The sequence below is a fragment of the Amphibalanus amphitrite genome, unplaced genomic scaffold (genome assembly GCF_019059575.1).
Source record: "Amphibalanus amphitrite isolate SeventyFive unplaced genomic scaffold, NRLGWU_Aamphi_draft 000031F_arrow, whole genome shotgun sequence".
Taxonomy (NCBI): domain Eukaryota; kingdom Metazoa; phylum Arthropoda; class Thecostraca; order Balanomorpha; family Balanidae; genus Amphibalanus; species Amphibalanus amphitrite.
Window position 1 is genome coordinate 54,118 of NW_024881527.1, and position 19,750 is coordinate 73,867.

A 19,750-nucleotide genomic window follows, 5' to 3' on the forward strand; every position below is an offset into this window, starting at 1 on the left:
TTTTTCAGGCGTTCGTGCTGGTTTCCCTTCATCATGCCTGATTCCATTTTTTTTTATGAATCTCCGTTTTACAAATGCTTTCGTCGTTAGGTGACCATTATTTACCCCGCGGTGACTTTGTTGCCACGTCAGTCTTCTAACCGTCCTGTTGTCCGCAGGGATTTTTCTCCGGTATCGGTAAAGGTCTGGTGGGCACGGTGACCAAGCCGGCGGTGGGCTTCCTGGACCTGGCCACCGGAGCAGCCAAGGCCGTCAAAGACACCAGCAGCGGGTAAGTTACGACCCAGCCGGAGTCGTGGACGGAGCCGAAGTCCTGCACATTGTCGTGTGGCATTTGCTTACGACATGACTGTGAGATGCTATGGTGCTGCTTGTGTTTTCAAGATTGTTATGCAGCCTCGGTAATGAGAGACGCCGTAATGTTACAGAAATTCTGAGCATTGGGCTACTCATCACCACCCATTAATCTACGCTAAATGCTATCCTAACCACCACCGACCCAGCCCTGACATATGTCTCTCCGCCCGCCCCAGCTCCGACCGACAGGCGCCGCCGCGGGTCCGTCCGATCCGCGTGGTGCAGGGTGCCGGCGGCCTGCTGCCCCGCTTCAGCGGACGGGACGCAGATGGACAGGAGCTGCTGAATACGGTCACCGACCGGCACCCGGACGAAAGGTGCGTGTTTGGATGTTTACACCATTATCCTTACATTGTACAGCAGATCTACAGTAAAGACACACCGGCACCTCGGTACACCTCAGTACGGCACTTCGTGCTGGAAGTTCAAACGGAATGGAGGCTGTTGATGACTGTCATCTTATATTACCGCCTTTGACGATTAGGATCATGGAAGTTATGACTTTAACCATATTTGGGTTTCTTTATTTGAATGAAAGATTACATTTTTGGCATGTTTGGTTCCTTGCATCTACCTGGCTGTATCAGCTTTTTGGTGACATTTTAAAATGCTGTTCTACTAGGGGCCGTAATTAATTGTGCCTCATCCATAACTCGCATCTTATCGGTCAGGTTCGTGGCGTACGAGGTGCTGTGTCCCGGCGAGCAGCGTGCCACCCCCACCTCCGACCGGGACACCCTGTACCCGGAGCTGCTCAGTTACGGCCGCGGCGACCTGCGCGTGCTCATATCGACGGAGATGGTGCGCGTGCTGTCACACAGCAGTCCCGGCGCATACACACTCAACTATACAGTCCATTTCAGGTGAGATGCGCAGGATACTGGTGATATAATTGATGATAACGATTCGTTTATGGCTTTGATTGTTGGACCAAAGACGCTCATACTTATGTTGTGGCCCCAGTGTGCAGCATCTCGAAATCTCCGATCAGAGTCCCGTCTCAAAAGCGATGAGAGTTGTGCAACGCCAGCTACGATATTTTATTTTCAGACTTGCCGCCTTGCAGCCGAAATATGCTTGGTCCTATCTCAGCCTGCAAATTCATTATAACCTGTCAAGTGTTCAACTGTTCAGTCATGAATGGCACATTTAATTACCATCCCTGACTGACCGTCGCTCTCCCCCGCAGTGAGCTGGACGAGTGTCGTCCGTCGATAGAGCGGGACCCGTATGGCACACACATCTACAAGGTGGTGCTTACCGTCAGCGGAGGGGGCGGGTCCGGCCGAAAACCGGCCTTCGTCTGCCAAAACAACAACGTCGCCTTCAAGGTGGGTCTGCTGGCTGCCCTGGGTCCTGGGATGCTTCTGCGCAATGGATGGTGGTCAGTTTGGTGGATAAATGCAATCGCGACGTGTCAACTGTCAATGTATATTGTACATGCACATAGTTATGTACCGTTTCACGTGGTCGTAAATAGAAAATTTGTCACAGCTAAGCTCCGCCAGCGATCTCATCATCTGAAAAACTTGTTTCTTTTTTTCGTCAAAACCTCTTCAGGTTCCAATGCAGGCGGATTAGGCAATGCATGGTTCGTTCATTAGGGTTTACGGGCGCGTGACCACCGCAGTCGACGCGCCCGTAAACCCTAATGAACGAACCATGCATTGCCTAATCCGCCTGCATTGGAACCTGAAGAGGTTTTCGGTTCACCGTATTGGCCCCTCGCTGGTTTCACCGCCGTCGTCTGACCGCCTCCTCACTCTGCCACAGATCACCGAGCTGATCAACTTCGGCAAGAGCTGCTACGAGGAGTTGAAGCACACGGTACCGATCTCGGAGGCGCCGGCTCCGTACGAGTGAGATGTCAGTCTCACACCAGTGAGCCGCTGATCCTGTACGGATGAGACACGACACCGGCCCATTCTAATGAGGTATCAGTCGCACGAGGATGCCGTTGAGGATGCCGCTCGATCGCGGGTGGTTGGTCGGAAGACTGCCGCTGTGTCTTGGGCTGCCGTTATTTCTGTCTTATTTGCTGGTCGATCGTTTAGGGGACGATATAGCCGTGTGCCTTGTGGGACTTTTAGTGCCTGAATGTGGACGGGATTGCGGGACGGGCTAGTCGTGATCTGCAGCTGTTCCTTGACTTCCAGCGCCTCTCATCGGGCATCCGTTATATTTGTTGCAATTACCTGGGGCATGTGATCGAACAAACACGGGATTGTAGGCATTGTATGCGCTGGGGAGCACAACTCGTAACTTCAAATACTGTACCGGCTGTGTATTCTTTACGGGATCGATCGCACACTTGACGCCGTGCCGTGTGTGCCAGTACCATGTACAGTGCCGTGTTCATCCGTCGGGAAAATGTGATGACCGTTAGCGTACCTGCAATACGATGCAATGAGGCTGAGACCTAGAATGGCGGTTTGTGTGATCAGAATTTAGAACGTGTGCTGTGCGTATGCGAGAGGTGACGTGATGGCCCGGGCCGCAATTACTGCAGGGAAACGCCGTGGCCAGTGGCTTCCTAGTTGACTTGTGCACCAGCTTGCATATCACCGCCTCGCACTGTTGCGTTCTGTAGCTGGGGTCGGGGTTTTGTAGCCAAAGAGTCTATCGTTGAAGTGTGGCTGTTAGTGACGGTCAATCCACGAGTGTCCGAGTGATTCATGCTTATATGCGCTTCGTAGTGTCTTTGTTCGATGATCATGACCAAGATAAGAAATAATACATTATGCACCAATGCGTAACGTCATTCATCTGGAACTTTTTCCTCCCGCTTTCTTCAAGCGATTGCGGCAGGCAAAACGCCTCACTGAACAAAGCGCAAGTCGAAGCTGGCAGAACCGCTCTGAGCTCGCCCGTCGTTCGGTGTTAATCACCGGCCGCGCCGATCAACAACTGTAAGTGGCGGTACTGATACACAATCGTCGCTATTACCACTCCGTTATACATCACTCGCATATCTCGATTGGAACTCGGAGCATGCAGTAATGGATAAAGTACAAGGATGCGATACCAGCACACACAGATGCATACATAGTATGGACATTTGGACACACGCATGGACAAAGAAGTATAAAATTGAGACCCTCACGAGCCATCACAAGCAGATATCACAGATATTGTAACAAGATCCATTTCACATTCCCGTCCCATCTCGAGGGCGGTTTATCGTTCTTCCCCTCATTAAATTATCAGTTCCCTCACACATGGCCCCTGACACCGCACTAGTCGTAACTGGCCTGTAAAGCCAGCAGCACCAGGCGGTGGCTATCCGGGTCGATAGCGGCGACAGTAACGGCCAACGGGTAGCTATCCAGTTCAAACGGTGGCCGCTGTTATGGTGTCAGTAGCGGTAGTCCGTTCAGATCGCTGTAACGGCTGCAGCAGTAGAGGCAGTAGTAGCGACAGTCGCCGGCGGTCGGGGCAGAGCTGGCAGTGACAGCGTACCGCCGTGTATCGCGCCCACCCTCCTCTGAACGGTCTCTGTGAGCCGCTGGAGCGCCTCCAGCCACTGAGGCGGCCCGTCGGCCGTCAGTCGCCGTCCCATCAGCACCAGGAGGCCGCGGGCCGCCTCCAGTAGACGGGCGTCCACCAGTGCCGACAGGTAGGCAGCCAGCGCAGCCTGGTCCTCTCGCTCCGGACGCGGACCGGACCCCAGCCACTCGACGACCAGTCTGCGGATACAGCTGAGGTCGGCCGTGCCACAGAAGGTAGGGACTGGTGGCAGGGGCGGCCGCTCCACTGGTCGGTCGACGCCGCCCACCAGCCGCGCCGCCTCCTCGGCAGAGTATACCACTGCAGAGGTCTGCGCCGGCTGCTGAGGCGGCGGAGGAGGAGCGGTGGTGACGCTGGCCGCTGCGGGCGGTTTACCTCGCGCTGCCGTGGCCGCGGTCCTCCCAGCCTGCAGGCCCAGGCCACGCACCTCTGACGGTGGCACGTGTAGCGCGGCCAGCAAAGCGGTCACCTCTCTGCGCAGTGTCTCCAGCCGGTCGGTGGGAGTCGCCAACCGACCAGACCTGCTTAGAGTATCACACACGCCATGTCCCATGAACTTTGCCGTCTCTGTCGGCGCGCCCGCTGCGCGAACCATCACCTTCACTGTCACAGAGTCCGCCAGGAACGCTGCGGCCGCCATCCGCGACTGCAGCTCGGTACACAGCTCGTTCACGAACGAGGTCATCTCGGCCGCGCCGCCGAACCGTATGCCGTAGTTGACCTCGGCCGAGACGCTGCGCCGCGGCGCGTGAGGCGTCACTGCGCGCGTGTCGATACCGCGGCAAAACTCGTGTAGCTGCCTGCCGGTGCGCGGTCCCAGGTGGCGCTGCAGCTGCGCCAGCTCCAGCCGCTGCAGCTGCCGGCAGCTGTCAGCTCCCAGCCGGTGCAGCTGCTCGGCGGTGGTCCGTCCCACCCCAGGAAGGTCACGGACGCGCTGGTCCAGCATGAACTCTGCCGCGCGGCCGGCCGGTACGTGAAACTGACCGTCGGGCTTGGCTCGGCTGGTGGCCAGGCGGGCCAGGAGGATGTTCGGCCCCAGCCCGACCGACGCCGGGCAGCCCGTCTCCCGGCGCACCGCGTGTCGGATGTACTCGGCCAGTCGCAGCGGGCTCACACCGGTCTGACGCAGCAGCTCCGAGCAGTCCGCAAACAGCTCATCGCAGCTCACAGCCTGCACGCGTCGCGTCAGACCGCACACGGTGTCGTACATGGCCAGGGCCACCTCACGGTACGCCGCGAAGTCGTACGGAATCGTCTGCAGGTCGGGACACAGCTTCAGCGCCGCGCCCATGAACATGCCGTTCTTAACGCCGGCGGCTCGTGCCTCGTAGCTGCACGAGGCGATTTCGGCCATGGAGCCGTGAGGACCTCCAGCCATCCAGGACGGCTCCTTGCCTCCGGCACCGCTAACACCGCTGCCATCACCAGCACTCTTCCCGCTGCGGCGAGCTCGGTATGCATCTGCCTCTGCAGCACGATCCTCCCCCGGCCTGACCGCCGGCTCAGCGCCCCCGCGAGAGTGGGTGACCGCCACCGGCCGGCCGCGCAGCTCCGGCCGCGACCGGAGACCCACCGAGACGAAGAAACAGTCCATGTCGACGTGGGCGATCACCGTGGCATCCCCCGTTGTCAGAGGATCCTCGCCCGCCGGCTCCCGCTCCATGTCTTCGTCGTCATCGCCGTCCCGTTCGGAGGTCTGGTCCGCGCTCTGGTCCCGCTGGCGACTCCACGCCAGCAGACGTGCCCGCTCCGGGAAGCCATCGTCAGGAGCGTCCTGCAGCCGCGCGACGTAATCTCGAAACAGCGCCTTCATCTCGGAGATGTGGTGCAGCCGTGACTTCTGGTAGAACTCCTGCAGGAAGTTGGGTTGGCCGGCCCGTTTCACCGGGCTGCGGTCGGTCGCCGGTGCAGGAGCTGAGTTGGCCGCCAATGGAGCTGCCGTTGACGGGCCTGCCGCCTCGGTCGCCTCTGCTGAATCGTCACATTCGTCACCGTTATCAGCAATTGGTTCAGGATCACTCTCCTGACCGACTTCATCATCATCGCTGGATAAATCGGGAGGAAACGATTCACAGTCTTCGTTATCGTCGTCATAGTCAGGCTCCGCCCCGTCTCCGATTTCTGCGACCCCGGAAGAGACATGAGCTCCCCCGTCAGCCTTGCTGGTAGAAGCAGCCCCCATACAGGAGAGCAGCGGGTTCTCGGGCGGCAGCAGCAGGTACTGTCGGTAGTCGAGCAGACGTCCGGCGCTCAGACTCTCCGTGATCCACTCCGGGCGAACCACCAGTTTGCGCTGGTGCTGCTTCAGCTTGGCGTGCGGCAGGTTCGAGGCGATGATGTGGGTGGTGGCGCGCTCGCCCCGGCTCCGGTAGTAGTGGTGATATGTGCCACCGTTATGGTGCATTAGCTGTTTCAGCTCTGCCGCTGGCGGCTCCGTCAGTCCATTCACAAAAATGGAGATGTTCTTGAAGATGCCTTCTTTATTTTTATCTGGCATGTTGTCAAACTGGTTCTCCAGTTTTGATTTCTTAGCTTCCATGTAGCCACCCCAGGCTTCAAATCCTGTTTCACCATAGTGGCGTTTTCCACAGCCTCTTCCAGCCATTGTGCCAATTGCAGCTATCTGCAGTAGGAAATGTAGAGTTAAAATGGTACAGTATGTTGAGCGCAGATTATTGCTTGCTACAGCAAGTAGAAAACGATGTCCAATTTGATGAGCAACATAGCTAGTTGATAAACATTGTTTTTGGTAATGACACTACAAAGTAAAAGGTCACTGGCAATGCTCTTTTTAGACAAGCTGGACAAGATCTTGTGGGTGTGGTGGTGCTTAGCCAGTTTGGTACTTGGTGAAAGCTGGTGCAGATTATAGTCCAGTTAGTATAGGCTGATGTTGCCAGCTGGCTTCAAGGCTTTTTGGATCAGAATTACATAGGTAACCGGCTTCCATCCAGATTGAGATCATAATGACATGAGATGACTTTAATTAATGGCCCTCATGGATAAGTATTTACTATGAAACTGCACAGACTTTTTAAAAATGATGGCAGAAAATCTGGGGTCCTACCACATTGGGATAGAACATGTGAAGCCCAAGCTACACTACATGTGATCCTCCAGGAAATCATGTGTGTGATCTGTGTATTGTCAGGTTTTGCAGGAAATCAGTATGCAGATTAAGTTCAGCTGAAAGGAAATACACTTAGTGCCTAGTGGGCTTCGCTGGGCAACACTGCAAGTCGCAAACAACTGCATATTCACTATTCAGTGAAGGAAATCCTGGATGCTCAGTCCAGGAAATACCAGAGTCAGGATTGTCTATACTGATATAAAATTCAAACATCAAACTCTTTTACAGAATCTGTGTTTTTGCATGAGATGAGAGTTATTGACGCACTTGTTGGCACATAATATGAATCCAAGTGATAGGTATATTTATTAATTATTAGTTTCAATTTACATGTTTTATTGCCAATCATATTGCAGTGCATTGCAGCATAATTATTTAAATATGTCATGAGGTTAGTGGAATAGCACTTGGCAAAAATGTACGCTTATTGGCAAAGCGGTCGCTAGCTGTCATGCAGTCAGCACTCAGCATACAGTTCTCGGAAATTTTGGAAAGCTGCAGAGGGATAACTAGAAATCCCACAAGCACAGGTCTGCAGAAAATGCACACACTGTTGCTGTCCTGGATGGTCACGCATAGTGTAAGTAAAGCACAAAACATTCAAAGATAACGAAGTTCGTCGAAACAAAAATGGGATGAACGGTTTAGGTACCTAGCCCAGGGATGATCGAAAGAAATTCAAATTAGCAATTTGCGTTAAATATTTTGTACTTCTTAGCAAATAAATGTTATTCGATCACTTTCCTACGTCAACCTAACCTTTCTTATAGGTATAGGTACAGGATTTTCTTATAGGTATCTTGAACCTAACTCTCCATCGCTAGCTATGTCAATGTACAATATTTACTTTGGAGAATTATTATATTTTGTCACTCTTGCGGCATGTCTGAGTGAGCACGGAAAGAGATGAAAACCATTTACATTTTATCCGAAAACACGTGAATGTTCCTATGGATATGTTAAGTTCTTGTTTCAAAATACATAATCAATTATTTCGAGTCAATAATACAGCAAGTTAGCTGAAAATTAAGGTCATAAAAAAACAAGTTCTCCCACACCTGCAAAGCTAACATCTCTTTTTGCCGGCCGGCCTCTCGACCTTCCTGAAGGTGACCCGAGGAGGTGAGGGCGCGGATCTCGTATGTCCATGTTAAAATGTGATTTATTTCTGCATTCAGCAGGCATTGACCGTCATGTGCCCAGATTTTGAAATACTCTCGAAACCCTGAAGCCCGCTACTAGTTCGAGCATTCTTCATTGTCGTTAGAGAATGTTTTTTTGCCCGTGAAACTGTGGGCGGGTCCCGGCGCTAGTTTTGGAGGAAGGGGCTGTCGTTTTCGGCCTCGTTTCTAGCGTAGAGGGGTGACCTTCGAGAGATTTCCTCAGCACTAGATCCCTTGATTCCCTCTCACACCCGGAGCAGCAGTGAGGAGGGCAGGTGTCCATTGCAGCCTCCTATTTTAAGTACAAGTGGGTGCTTACGTTTGCTTTGTGGTGCATCGCTATTTGACATTTGTCATCTTGGCCTTAGTGATTTAATATTTTGGTGAATTGTTCAACTTTCCTTTGTATCCTATTGTATTTTGAGTTGTGTGCACAGTTTACACAATTGTATGAATTCACACTTGCTGCTCATCAGTCATAATGTCAGTAGGTGGAACTATGGTCATGAGTACCCAAATATAGGAACGATCCCATTTTTGGGAACGGAGTTCCCAAATATGGGAATGGGCGTTCCCATTTATGAGAACGGAAGGTAATTCAGTCGGGGAAACTATGGTAAAATCTGCTATTTTTAGCAGTCTTCTATTTTTAGCAGAAATCTGCTAAAAATGGGTACGCATGTGACGTCATCGTACCCAAATATAGCAGATTTGGGTAGGGCCCCATACAAAAGCAGATCTGCACCCTAATTGAAGCAAATGCGCATCAAATGCCTGGCAGATTCATGATGACAATAGTGCTGAGAGTGTTCTCTGCTATTTTTGTTCAGATCCGACTATTTTCAAATTCATTATTTAAAAATAGTCGGATCTGAATAAAAATATCAGAGGACATTCTCAGCACTATTCTAATCATGAATCTGCCAGGCATTTGATGCGCATTTGCTTCAATTAGGGTGCAGATCTGCTTTTGTCGGGGGCCGTACCCAAATCTGCTATATTTGGGTACGATGACGTCACATGCGTACCCATTTTTAGCAGATTTCTGCTAAAAATAGCAGACTGCTAAAAATAGCAGATTTTACCATAGTTTCCCCGACTGAATTTTTCGGCCGTTCGCCCACTAAAACTCATTAGTGCATCACATCTCAAAAAAGTGCACGCTAATTTAAGTACCTACTAAGTCTCTATAAAATTATCTTTAATCTGACCGTTGAACAAGGAAATTGACCGTCGAATGATATTTTTAATGATTTTTTGAAATGACGGAATGGTGAAAACATGGGTTATACTACATTTAACATGCAATTTTAAGGAAAATGAAGCGTTTTTTACATTTTGAGGTCAAGTATAATAATTTTCGCCTGGTTATGAAGTTTCATACTAGCGACACCAGATGCTGACATATGCAAGCGAACACGCGGACAGTCCCGAGGTAATATTGTTGACATTTGGTGTTGAGGCGGACGACCGCGTAGAACGTGCGTGATTTTACCGAACTGCTGTTGTAAACTCAGTTTAAGTGGTCGAAAATTATTCAGCTGTATTCTATCAGCCCTGAAAGACATATTTTATTTGGATGCTAGCTGTTTAGCGTTGTTTTATAAGGAGCGTCATGAGCGTGGTTTTTGTCTTCCGTGTTTCTAAGCATGATCGTTTTAGGGGAATTTCTCTTATATAGGTCGCTCTGTGTGGCTTATTTATAATTTTTATGCTGATTTCGATCATTCCTCGTGTCCATCCTACCAGGCCTTTTGCCACTTACACTCATTAAGAAAGGAAAAAACTAGATTTTCATTGGGACTAGGTGTTTTGAGGGTGTAACATATTCAGCGTTCCCATTTTTGGATACTTCCTTGTGCTCGTCAGGGGCGGATCCAGGAAAACTCCAAGGGGAGGGTCATGAATCGAAGTGGTGCCCCTACCTATACCCAAAATTAAAAACTCATCGGATTTCGGCCACTTCATTTTGGTGGTGCCCTATTTTCGTTTTTTGTTTTTTTATATATTTTATTTTGTGTGTGTTGCCCCTGGCGGGCCTGTGGTGCCCCTGCTAGGCCGCAGGTGCCCCTGACAGGTTTGTGATGCCCCTGGAAGGACTGTGGTGCCCCCTGACAAGCCTGAAGTGCCAACGACAGGCCAGTGGTGCATCTGACAGGCCCATGGTGCCCCTGCGAGGCCGGTGGTGCCCCTGGGCTCTGACAGGACTGTGGTGCCACTGATAAGCCTGAAATGTCCCCGACAGGCACGTGGTGCCCCTGACGGGCCAAAGGTGCCCCTGCGAGGCCGGTGGTGCCCCTGACAGGCCTGTGGTGCCCCTGTTAGGTCTTTGGTGCCCCTGACAGGCTTGTGGTGCCTCTGGAAGGACTGTGGTGCCCCTGGGCCCTGAAAAAGCCTGAGGTGCCCCTGACAGGCTCGTGGTGCCCTTGCTAGGCCTGTGGTGCCCCTGGCAGGCCTGTGGTGCCCCTGACAGGCTCAAGGTGCCCCTGCGAGGCCGGTGGTGCCCCTGGCAGGCCTGTGGTGCCCCTGCCAGGCCTGTGGTGCCCCTGCCAGGCCTGTGGTGTCCCTGACAGGCCTGTGGTGCCCCTGGAAAGACTGTGGTGCCCCTGGGCCCTGACAAGACTGAGGTGCACCTGCCAGGCCCGTGGTATCCCCGACAAGCCCGTGGTGCCCTTGCTAGGCCTGTGGTGCCCCTGGCAGGCCTGTGGTGCCCCTGGCGGGCCTGTGGTGCCCCTGCTAGGCCACTGCTGCCCCTGGGCCCTGACAGGACTGTGGTGCCCCTGACAAGCATGAAGTGCCCCCACAGGCCCGTGGTGCCCCTGACAGGCCCAAGGTGCCCCTGCGAGATCGGTGGTGCCCCTGGCAGGCGTGCGGTGCCCCTGGCGGGCCTGTGGTGCCTCTGCTAGGCCGCTGGTGCCCCTGGGCTCTTACGGGACTGTGGTGCCCCTGACAACCCTGAAGTGCCTCCGACAGGCCCGTGGTGCCCCTGACAGACTCAAGGTGCCCCTGACAGGCCTGTGGTGCCCCTGACAGGCCTGTGGTGCCCCTGCAAGGCCTCTGGTGCCCCTGGAAAGACTGTGGTGCCCCTGGGTCCTGACAAGCCTGACGTGTCCCTGCCAGGCCTTTGGTGCCCCCGACAGGCCCGTGGTGCCCTTGCTAGGCCTTTGGTGTCCCTGACAGGCCTGTGGTGCCCCTGACAGGTCCGTGGTGCCCCTGCTAGGCCTGTGGTTCCCCTGGCGAGCCTGTGGTGCCCCTGGCGGGCCTGTGGTGCCCCCGAGCCCCAAGGAGGGGGTCATGACCCATGTGACCCCCCCCCCTTGGATCCGCCACTGGTGCTCGTCAACTATCGGTGATAAACAGACAGGTGCTTGACATGTCTCCACCCTCGGCGCGGACGGTGGATATAGGTATGGAAGACCTTGTTGGACATCGCTGAGCGTTTTGAATTACGTAATCCTGCAGAGGGGGGCGTGCCCGCTGCGAGATCGACGGGAATAAAAGCGGAGAAGACCGGGCGAAACATGCGACGGTCTTGCCGGAAAGGTCATCTGATGATTGTTGCGTTAACAATAATTTGCGGCGTTGGACGTGATGCTTGTTAATGAAAAGAGCCCCTGAAAGGCGTCGGTGAAATCGTTCCCAATTTTGGTTACGCCGTTCCCATAATAAGGAACGCTTGCAGCGCCAGTGTACGAGAGCGTTCCCAAATTTGGGCTCGCGGCCCGGATGATGGACTGCTTTGGAAATAGGGGAACGATTTGAAACTACGATGGGCCTTACAATATCAAACTCTTTCCCAACAATATTGAGACAAATATCAGGCGGTTCACGATCGTTTTATATTTTTTGGACGTCATTTAACGGTTCTTTTTCTTGTTTTAAATAATGCCTACATGGCGTTCCCATATTTGGGTTTATCGTTCCCAAACATGGGAACGAAAATGCGTTCCCGAAAATGGGTACGCTTGACCATAGTTCCGCCTACTGATGTGAATCAAGTCATGATGCACATCCTCATGAAAATAAGAAGGTGGATAACCATTGCAAGCCTGGAAGGCATTAATATCCTTTTATTTGTTAATCATTCTGCTAAGACTCATTTCATTCATTCAATTATCAAACCTTCATTCAATTTTCAAGTTAATCCTGCTGTTCATGCTGGAAGTTCATGGTCCATCCACTGTTTCAATTTAATTTGTTTTAAATTTTAAGTCCTGCCTACTCTTAATTTTGCTTTCTGAAATGCATGAAAAGAACATGGTAATGAGCATGAATGCTTCTGACACTTAGGTATCTGAAACAATGCATCTTCATGCGTTTCATCTATTTCACACCTGAAACATAAATGTGAAATGTGATTGCCTAATGCAGTCCAGGTGTCCCTCATTTGAGCCTAGATATCATTGTCACTTCTTGAATTATGTGAGCATACATTCACATAATTATGCATAGTGATTTTAGGTGCTCTATTTTGATTTGCCAACTGCTCTTTGAAGATAGGTACCTAATCTCTTTAAGGAAAGTTTTTTTTTTGCTGAAGGTGCTCCTGCTCTCATTTAGAACAATGGGCAATTACACTTTTTAAATGAATAAAAGCTAGCAGGTACCTACCTACTAGAAAGTGATTTACAGAGTGAGATTAGGCATTGTAAATGCAATGAAGTCATTGTTGGTGAGTTGCGAGGTGAATTAAAATAGCTGACATTTTCATCAGTAGCTGTGAATTGTGGCAATGCCCAGGTCACTGACCATTGACATTAAAAAAAGATGCAGTGATATCAGTGATGTCAGATCAGCTATGTTAATTGGTTCTCTAGCTGCACTTGTGCCTTGCCTTCTGTTCTCAGTCCTTGCTCCTACATCAAGACAAAGACTCCTGGCCAACCACCATGCCCAGGACAAGCTGTGCTCAAGCCAAGATCCTGTCCTCTCTCCTGTGGATTCCTGATCAGAGAAGAAATGGATTCAGATATGTGAGTGTTGTCAGTTTATTTGCAGTACAGCTACACTTGATAACAGGGCATGTGATATAGTTATAATATAAATAATACTGAGGTTGAGTACAGCTAAATGTTTCATGAAGCAGTTTGGTGATGTCAGTTCAGTTCCATTCAATCACACATAGGTGGCAGCACAGTGCCAATACTATGATCACAGCACAGCCTGACAGCACGCTGGCATCACTAGGACGTCCAGTCTCCACCATAGTCGCCACCTCAGTCACCACAGCCACGTGAACACTGTCCGCCTCTCGGGTCTCCGGGCCGGCCGCCTCGCTGCACGTGTACTCGCCGGCGTGCCGGGCGGTGGCGGCGGCCAGCCGCAGCTGGCTGCAGTTGCGCCCCTCGGTGACGGCCGCCGCCGGCAGCGGGCCGCCGTCCAGCCGCCAGCTGAGCGGTGGCCGGCCCGTGCAGCTGAGTGTCAGCGGCCGGCCGGCCACCACGGCGCGCCGCCGCGGCCCGGCGAGCCGCGCCCCGCCCGCCGGTACCACCGTCAGCTGCACCAGACGGTGCGCGTTCTGCCGCTCTGGCCGCTCGTACATGGCGTAGCAGCGGTAGATGCCGGCGTCTGACGGCGTCGCTGCCTCGATCACCAGCCACCAGTGGGTCTCTTTGCGCGAGTGGCGGCCGAGCGCCAGTCTGAACCGCTGCGAGCCCGGGCGGCGCTCGACGTGCGTCAGACCACCAGTGGCGAGCGCCAGGAGTCTGTGACGCCGCGGGTGGTCCGGCCTCGTCCACGTGGTGGCCGACCGGTGGGCTTCCAGCGGACACTGGAGTCGCGCTGTGCTCCCCTCTGCGACTGTCACTTGTTCTGCGCCCGGCTCCGGTGGCCGGCACTGGTCTGAGTAGCCGCCGGCCGCGCCGCCGGCGGCCAGCAGCCATACGACCGCTAAAACCCACATCGTCCGGTTACCGGCGGTTCGCGGATCGATCGCCAGTCCTCGCCGGCCGGCCGGCTGTCTGCCGCGGCGGCCGACGCCCCAGTCACTCCAAACCTCGGTCAAAGTCGGCTTCCTTGGCTTCAGACGACGGATCGAAGGGAGTCACCCTGCCGAACACATGCCACTGAGGAACCGTTCTGGCGCTGCGCCACACCGCTATCTGCGTCACAGGTGTCGCAATGTCTGCACACCGACGGCTGGTACCCACTAGGTCACGGCCGTGGACCGCTGTATCGCTCCGCTCCGCCTCACTCTGATCACTGGGCTTCAGTCCGTTCCACCGCCGCCTTTGCTTCGTCCGCTGTCTCCGCCCCGTCCTCGGTCTGTCCTTCCTGTCGTGTTGCACGGCCGCGACTGCGCCACTCCGTCGGCCGCCGCGCCGTGCCGCTGGCCGCCGGCCCATTCCCTCCCTCGACCGCCGCACTTAGCTGGCAGTGCCGGGAACGCTAACGGGGCGTTCCCCCACAGACGCCGCCCCGCCCCGCCCTGACCCCGGCGACCCTGCATCGGTTTATTTATACCTGGCTTGACGTCCCCACGAGTCACCCGACCTTTGCGTTTTCGTCATGGCCCGCATGACACGTTGTCCTCTCACCTCCCCCCCCCACCCCCCCCCCCCCCCCCCCCACCCCCGGCGATCATCCTTGTTCGACCCACGCCCGTCCCGTCATGTCCCTGAGCAGGGGGAGGGAAGTATGGCAGGGATAGAGGGGCGGAGCCGATCTGGCAGGGTTGTCAGTCGAGTCATGTCCGGCCGGCGTGCTGGCACTGCCGCCTGGAGCCTCCCACAGCTACATATGTATACGAGTTCGTGGAACAACCCATCTGAGCGACGCGCCTGACCGCAGGCGGTAAATGAGCCAGAGAATGGTCCAGAGGGCGTAACGGTAACGAGGAAACTGCCCTCCGGTTCCCAGACGTCCCGTCACGGATGGAATACGCCTGGAGTGTATACGCTGTTCTGTGAGGGTGCTGTTCTTAGCTCGCGACCATGTTACGTTGGTATATACAAGTTTTCAAGTTTCAACATAACCCAATGCTCCCGTGAGCCTCGTCGATCTTGGTAGTGGCAGGGAGGCGGAGACTCTGGTTGATATTGTGCAATGGCTCTGGGTGGCTGATACGGGAGCTCAAGACAGTTCCTGAAGCATGACGCAATGGGACATTTCATATGTTCAGTCATAGACCTCTGTATGCCTCGGTATACAGAGATCTATCGTTCAGTCCTTATACGATTCAGTCCTTATAGGTTTACTTACGATGCACTAACGATAATGCTCGTACCGAGATGCGAAACATCATACGTGTTTATAGTCACGTCTGTGATGCAATTCGATGGTAGAACTGGCTTGTGGTCTACAGCTGTCATTTAACATTCATTTTTCTTTTTGCAGAATCTATCCCACAACCTAACCTAACCATGTCGAAGATCGGAATCAACGGATTCGGCCGCATCGGCCGCCTGGTGGTGCGGGCCGCCCTCGAGAAGGGAGCCGAGGTCAGTCAAAGGTCATGGGTCAAGGTCACTGCAACTGAGACTGTGATCCAATCAGCTGTCTCGGCTTTCAGTCGATGCATTCAATTCTGTGCTTTATATAGATAGCCCTTTTCCATAAATGTTTGCAGGCATGCAACGTGCTAAAAATATTCTGCAAAGCCAATTTCATCATTACTTGTGTCATCTATTTTGAGCGGGATATGATGACACCCGGAGGCGACCCACTCGCTAACGTCTTATGTCGGCTGGCAGCGCGTCACCATTAAACCATCGCCGTCATCGCCTTTCAGGTCGTGGCCGTCAACGACCCGTTCATCAACCTGGAGTACATGGTGTACATGTTCAAGTATGACTCGACCCACGGCCGCTACAAGGGCGAGGTCAAGGCTGAGGATGGCTGCCTGGTCATTGACGGTGAGTGACGTCGCTCGAACTGAGACGGTGGGGTGTGGTCGGGTATCCTAGGAGCCGTATTGATCGCTTGACGCCGTGTGGGAGCGAGCCATAGTGAGGCTTTCAATGACAAACATGCAATTTAACCGTCCTGTCGAGGGTGGAATTGTCCGATTTATTGAATTTCCAGTTCACGCCACATCAATGGCCTACGACGCACTAGCGAACATTTCAAAAGCTCATGGTTTAATAGTTTGTTATTGTATCAAAGCTGTAACTTTTTGTGAAACACATGGCCAAAGAATTTGAAATTTTGGTACTGTTTGGATATTTGGTGCCTTGAAGCGTAAATAAACAGATGAATTGCGGTTGCTCTGAGCGCATAGCTCCGCACTTCCTTATCAAACCTTTTTTACAGGCAAGAAGATCACCGTCTTCAACGAGATGAAGCCTAACAACATTCCGTGGTCGAAGGCGGGCGCCGAGTACATCGTCGAGTCCACCGGCGTGTTCACCACCATCGAGAAGGCCAGCGCTCACTTCGACGGCGGGGCCAAGAAGGTGGTCATCTCGGCGCCCTCGGCCGATGCGCCCATGTTCGTCTGCGGCGTCAACCTGGACGCCTACTCGCCCGACATGAAGGTGGTCTCGAACGCCTCTTGCACCACCAACTGCCTGGCGCCGGTGGCCAAGGTGATCCACGACAACTTCACCATCGTGGAGGGCCTGATGACCACCGTGCACGCCACCACGGCCACCCAGAAGACGGTGGACGGCCCGAGCGGCAAGAACTGGCGCGACGGCCGCGGCGCCGGCCAGAACATCATCCCCGCCTCGACCGGCGCCGCCAAGGCCGTCGGCAAGGTGATCCCCGACCTGAACGGCAAGCTGACCGGCATGGCGTTCCGCGTGCCCACCCCGGACGTGTCCGTGGTGGATCTCACCTGCCGGCTAGCCAAGCCCGCCCCCATGGAGGAGATCAAGAAGAAGATCCAGGAGGCCGCCAACGGCCCCATGCAGGGCATCCTCGGCTACACCGACGAGCAGGTGGTGTCCAACGACTTCCTCACAGACTCCCGCTCCAGCATCTTCGACGCTGGCGCCTGCATCCAGCTCAACGACACCTTCGTCAAGCTGGTCTCCTGGTGAGTAGGGGCTCTTACTCTGTACAGTCTGTCTTAAAAGTACCGCGCAAAGTAACGGTGGATCCATCAAGCCTGACCGAGGAAGAGCCTGCTAACTTTGAGTCACCGAAGCAATTCACATCCTCGTCCATTCCCCAGGTCAATTGGTTCGGTGACTTTCAAATTATAGCAGGCCCTTCCTCGGTCAGGCCTGCTAAATTTGAGTCACTAAAGCAATTGACATCCTCGTCCATTCCCCAGGTCAATTGGTTCGGTGACTTTCAAATTAAAGCAGGCCCTTCCTCGGTCAGGCTTGATGGATCCATCGTTACTTTGCGCGGTACTTTTAAGACAGACTGTACATGGGGTGTAGAACGGAGGTTTTGATAGGATCCGGTGCCGGGCTAAGAACGCCCCCACGGTGACCTTTACTCTCATCGGGATGGGCGAGCTGCGTATGTTGGAATCATGCCACTTGCTTTGGCAACGCTTAAAACTGTCCTGACATGATTGATTGTTCGGCGGTTGTGCTTCTTACAAAAAATAGATAGCTGAAGTTTATTTGGAAGTTAGGTTTTATCTTCTTCTTTTTTTAGAGCCCCTATCGTTCGTGTTATCCTGTTGTCGAGTTTAATCTAGATTTGTTTCAGAAACAATGGGACGATATGTTGCAGTTAATCTGTGGATTAATGGATGAATTTCCTCGTTTCAGGTACGACAACGAGTACGGCTACTCTCACCGTGTCGTCGACCTGATCAAGTTCATGCAGTCTAAGCAGTAAGCTGCCGCCGCGGCCTGCTCTGCTGCGTGCTCCAGCGGTCGGTCGGGCGGCCCGGCGGGCGGCTGAGGGCGGTCCGAGGGCACCCTGTCCCCCGTCCCTGCCCCCGCCCGGCCCCGGGCGCCAGTCACAGTCATCTCCGTGTCCGCACTCTATCCTGGCGCGCGCCGCGCCGTAGTCCGCTGGCCGGCGCCGCCTCTCTCCCTCTCTCCTCCTCTCCGTCTGTCAGTCTCTCTGTCTTTGTCTCTCTCCTCGGCTCTCCTCAGGTGTAGCGCCGCTGTCTCGGCCGTCTGTGGACGGCGGCTGCCCAGCAGCTTACTGCCGCCCGCGGACGGGCTAGTCGTTATCGAATCGTGATGTTGAATTCTCCGGAATAAAACAATGAAATGTGTTGGCGACGTTTGGAGAATATGGTCACGTGAGGTGACGGGGGCCTGGCATCGACCACTTGGCAACTGGCTGCGGGCCAGCTGGGCCCGGTTGCGCAACGGACGGACATGTCCCGCCCGCTACGGAGTTAGGTTTGTTTATATTACGTTTCTGGTACCGACAGACCCGACAAGGGTGGAATGTGCTTTTAGAGCATGAAGTTTGCTCCGCAGGGATGTAGCAGATCTAACTTCGTGCGCTGTGTAAATTCATTTATCAATTAGATATTCGGGTATGCTGTGTTATTCATCAAGGATGTGACGATAAAAGGGTCTCCTTTTGTCCTCCTTAGTCGCAAAATGGCCCTTGCTTAAAAATGCGGTTCATTGCGTGGCCTAGCCCCATAGTTGGGGAAAAGGATTTGCCCTATGCGACTAAGTAGCATTCGCGGGCTGATGGCTGGTACAAATTACCTCAAGTATTCATGTGTAACGGTCGATTTGTGAACCTTGCCGGAATGCTGGTGGTCCTGTACCAAGGGCCTACTCGCACTGCCTCATTCCTTTAGCGAGAAACGCTGGATTACCTACTTGCACTGCTCTATTGTTCAATATTTGCACTAAGCCACGCGGATAACTACATGTAGAAGAGAATATCCTCGTATGTAGCTCAAGCTGAGGTGGCGTCGTTCAGGGATTTCGTCATCCATCGTGGCGTTCATTGCCTATTTGGTATGCACGATGAGACTCCTTTGGAACGGTGATCCCGGATGAGCTCAGAAGCAGAGTCGCATGGACTTCAGTAACGAAAGGGGAAACAGGAGTAATGCAATTGTTTCCAGCCCGTAAAGAAGTAGCTCGGGGCTAGAACCTAGGCATTGGTTAGTTGACACGTCGCCCGCCATCCGAGCTGTCGTGCTGGGGAGGCGGGCGGGCTGGTCGACGGGCGCCCCCCCCCCCCCATCGATTGTGGTCGGCGGCCCACTTCCGTCGGTGGCGTCACGCTGCCGGCAGTATGGCGAGGTGGCTCAGGAGTGGAGGGTGTGTGCCATAGGGGGATACTTAGGGGCCAGACGTGTGCCAGATTCCCCTGGTGTCCAGATTGTTTCACGGAGCTTCTCTTCTCTCTGGTCAGTCGTGTGCTGTCGTTTGTTCGTGGTAAGTCCTTACAGGACAAACGGCAAATGGGTCCTACGATGAGGAGCTCGAAATACTATGCGATGTGACATGTGAGGATCCTTACGGGACGTGCTCTTCGTCTTCAGGAAGTGATCAGCGGGGTTGGCGCGTACGAAGTTAGCTGTCATGGAGGTGGTAGGTACGAGGCGGGCATTCAGTTTCAGTGTGCGATGAATGAACCCCATGCTTGATTCCTCGCTTGAGTTTCGATTGAGGGATTACTTACATGGTTAGGTCGTTAACAAATTATTGAACAAAGCATTGGAAGCATTCAGTGCTCATATTGAGTCATTAATTTTCCGACATAAAAG

General features: G+C 53.6%; 3 protein-coding genes across 12 annotated transcripts in view; 2 read left to right on the forward strand and 1 right to left on the reverse strand.

Annotated features, from left to right (window-relative positions):
- The window catches only part of LOC122368176 (vacuolar protein sorting-associated protein 13D-like), a 44,034-nt gene extending 40,924 nt beyond the window's left edge, over positions 1-3,110 (forward strand). The window contains exons 56-60 of the mRNA XM_043341878.1: positions 159-271; positions 534-674; positions 1,029-1,220; positions 1,547-1,688; positions 2,131-3,110. Coding sequence (XP_043197813.1) covers positions 159-271; positions 534-674; positions 1,029-1,220; positions 1,547-1,688; positions 2,131-2,220 — 678 coding nt within the window. The 3' untranslated portion in view covers positions 2,221-3,110. The remainder of the gene's footprint in view (positions 1-158; positions 272-533; positions 675-1,028; positions 1,221-1,546; positions 1,689-2,130) is intronic.
- A 430-nt stretch (positions 3,111-3,540) lies between these two features.
- Positions 3,541-6,658, reverse strand: LOC122367288 (DNA repair protein REV1-like). The gene has a single exon (XM_043340260.1). It carries the CDS (start codon positions 6,467-6,469, stop codon positions 3,731-3,733), a length of 2,739 nt encoding a protein of 912 aa, XP_043196195.1. The 5' UTR covers positions 6,470-6,658; the 3' UTR covers positions 3,541-3,730.
- Positions 6,659-7,927: 1,269 nt separating this feature from the next.
- Positions 7,928-18,283, forward strand: LOC122367295 (glyceraldehyde-3-phosphate dehydrogenase 2-like). Of its 10 annotated transcripts, none has more exons than XM_043340300.1 (5): positions 7,928-8,116; positions 15,493-15,596; positions 15,887-16,010; positions 16,408-17,134; positions 17,826-18,283. In XM_043340300.1, the coding sequence occupies exons 2-5, from the start codon at positions 15,519-15,521 to the stop codon at positions 17,893-17,895; spliced, it is 999 nt and encodes a 332-aa protein (XP_043196235.1). In that variant the 5' UTR covers positions 7,928-8,116; positions 15,493-15,518; the 3' UTR covers positions 17,896-18,283. The 10 variants fall into 10 exon arrangements, with proteins under 10 accessions (XP_043196235.1, XP_043196218.1, XP_043196270.1 ...); XM_043340283.1 differs by having other exon boundaries at positions 8,080-8,103; XM_043340335.1 differs by having other exon boundaries at positions 8,091-8,133.
- Positions 18,284-19,750: the final 1,467 nt, after the last annotated feature.

Coding starts and splice junctions, on each gene's coding strand:
- LOC122367288 (XM_043340260.1), bottom strand. CDS start 6,469: ATGGCTGGAAGAGGCTGTGGAAAACGCCACTATGGTGAAACAGGATTT.
- LOC122367295 (XM_043340300.1), top strand. CDS start 15,519: ATGTCGAAGATCGGAATCAACGGATTCGGCCGCATCGGCCGCCTGGTG. Junction 15,597..15,886: donor CCCTCGAGAAGGGAGCCGAG/GTCAGTCAAAGG, acceptor ATCGCCTTTCAG/GTCGTGGCCGTCAACGACCC. Junction 17,135..17,825: donor TTCGTCAAGCTGGTCTCCTG/GTGAGTAGGGGC, acceptor TCCTCGTTTCAG/GTACGACAACGAGTACGGCT.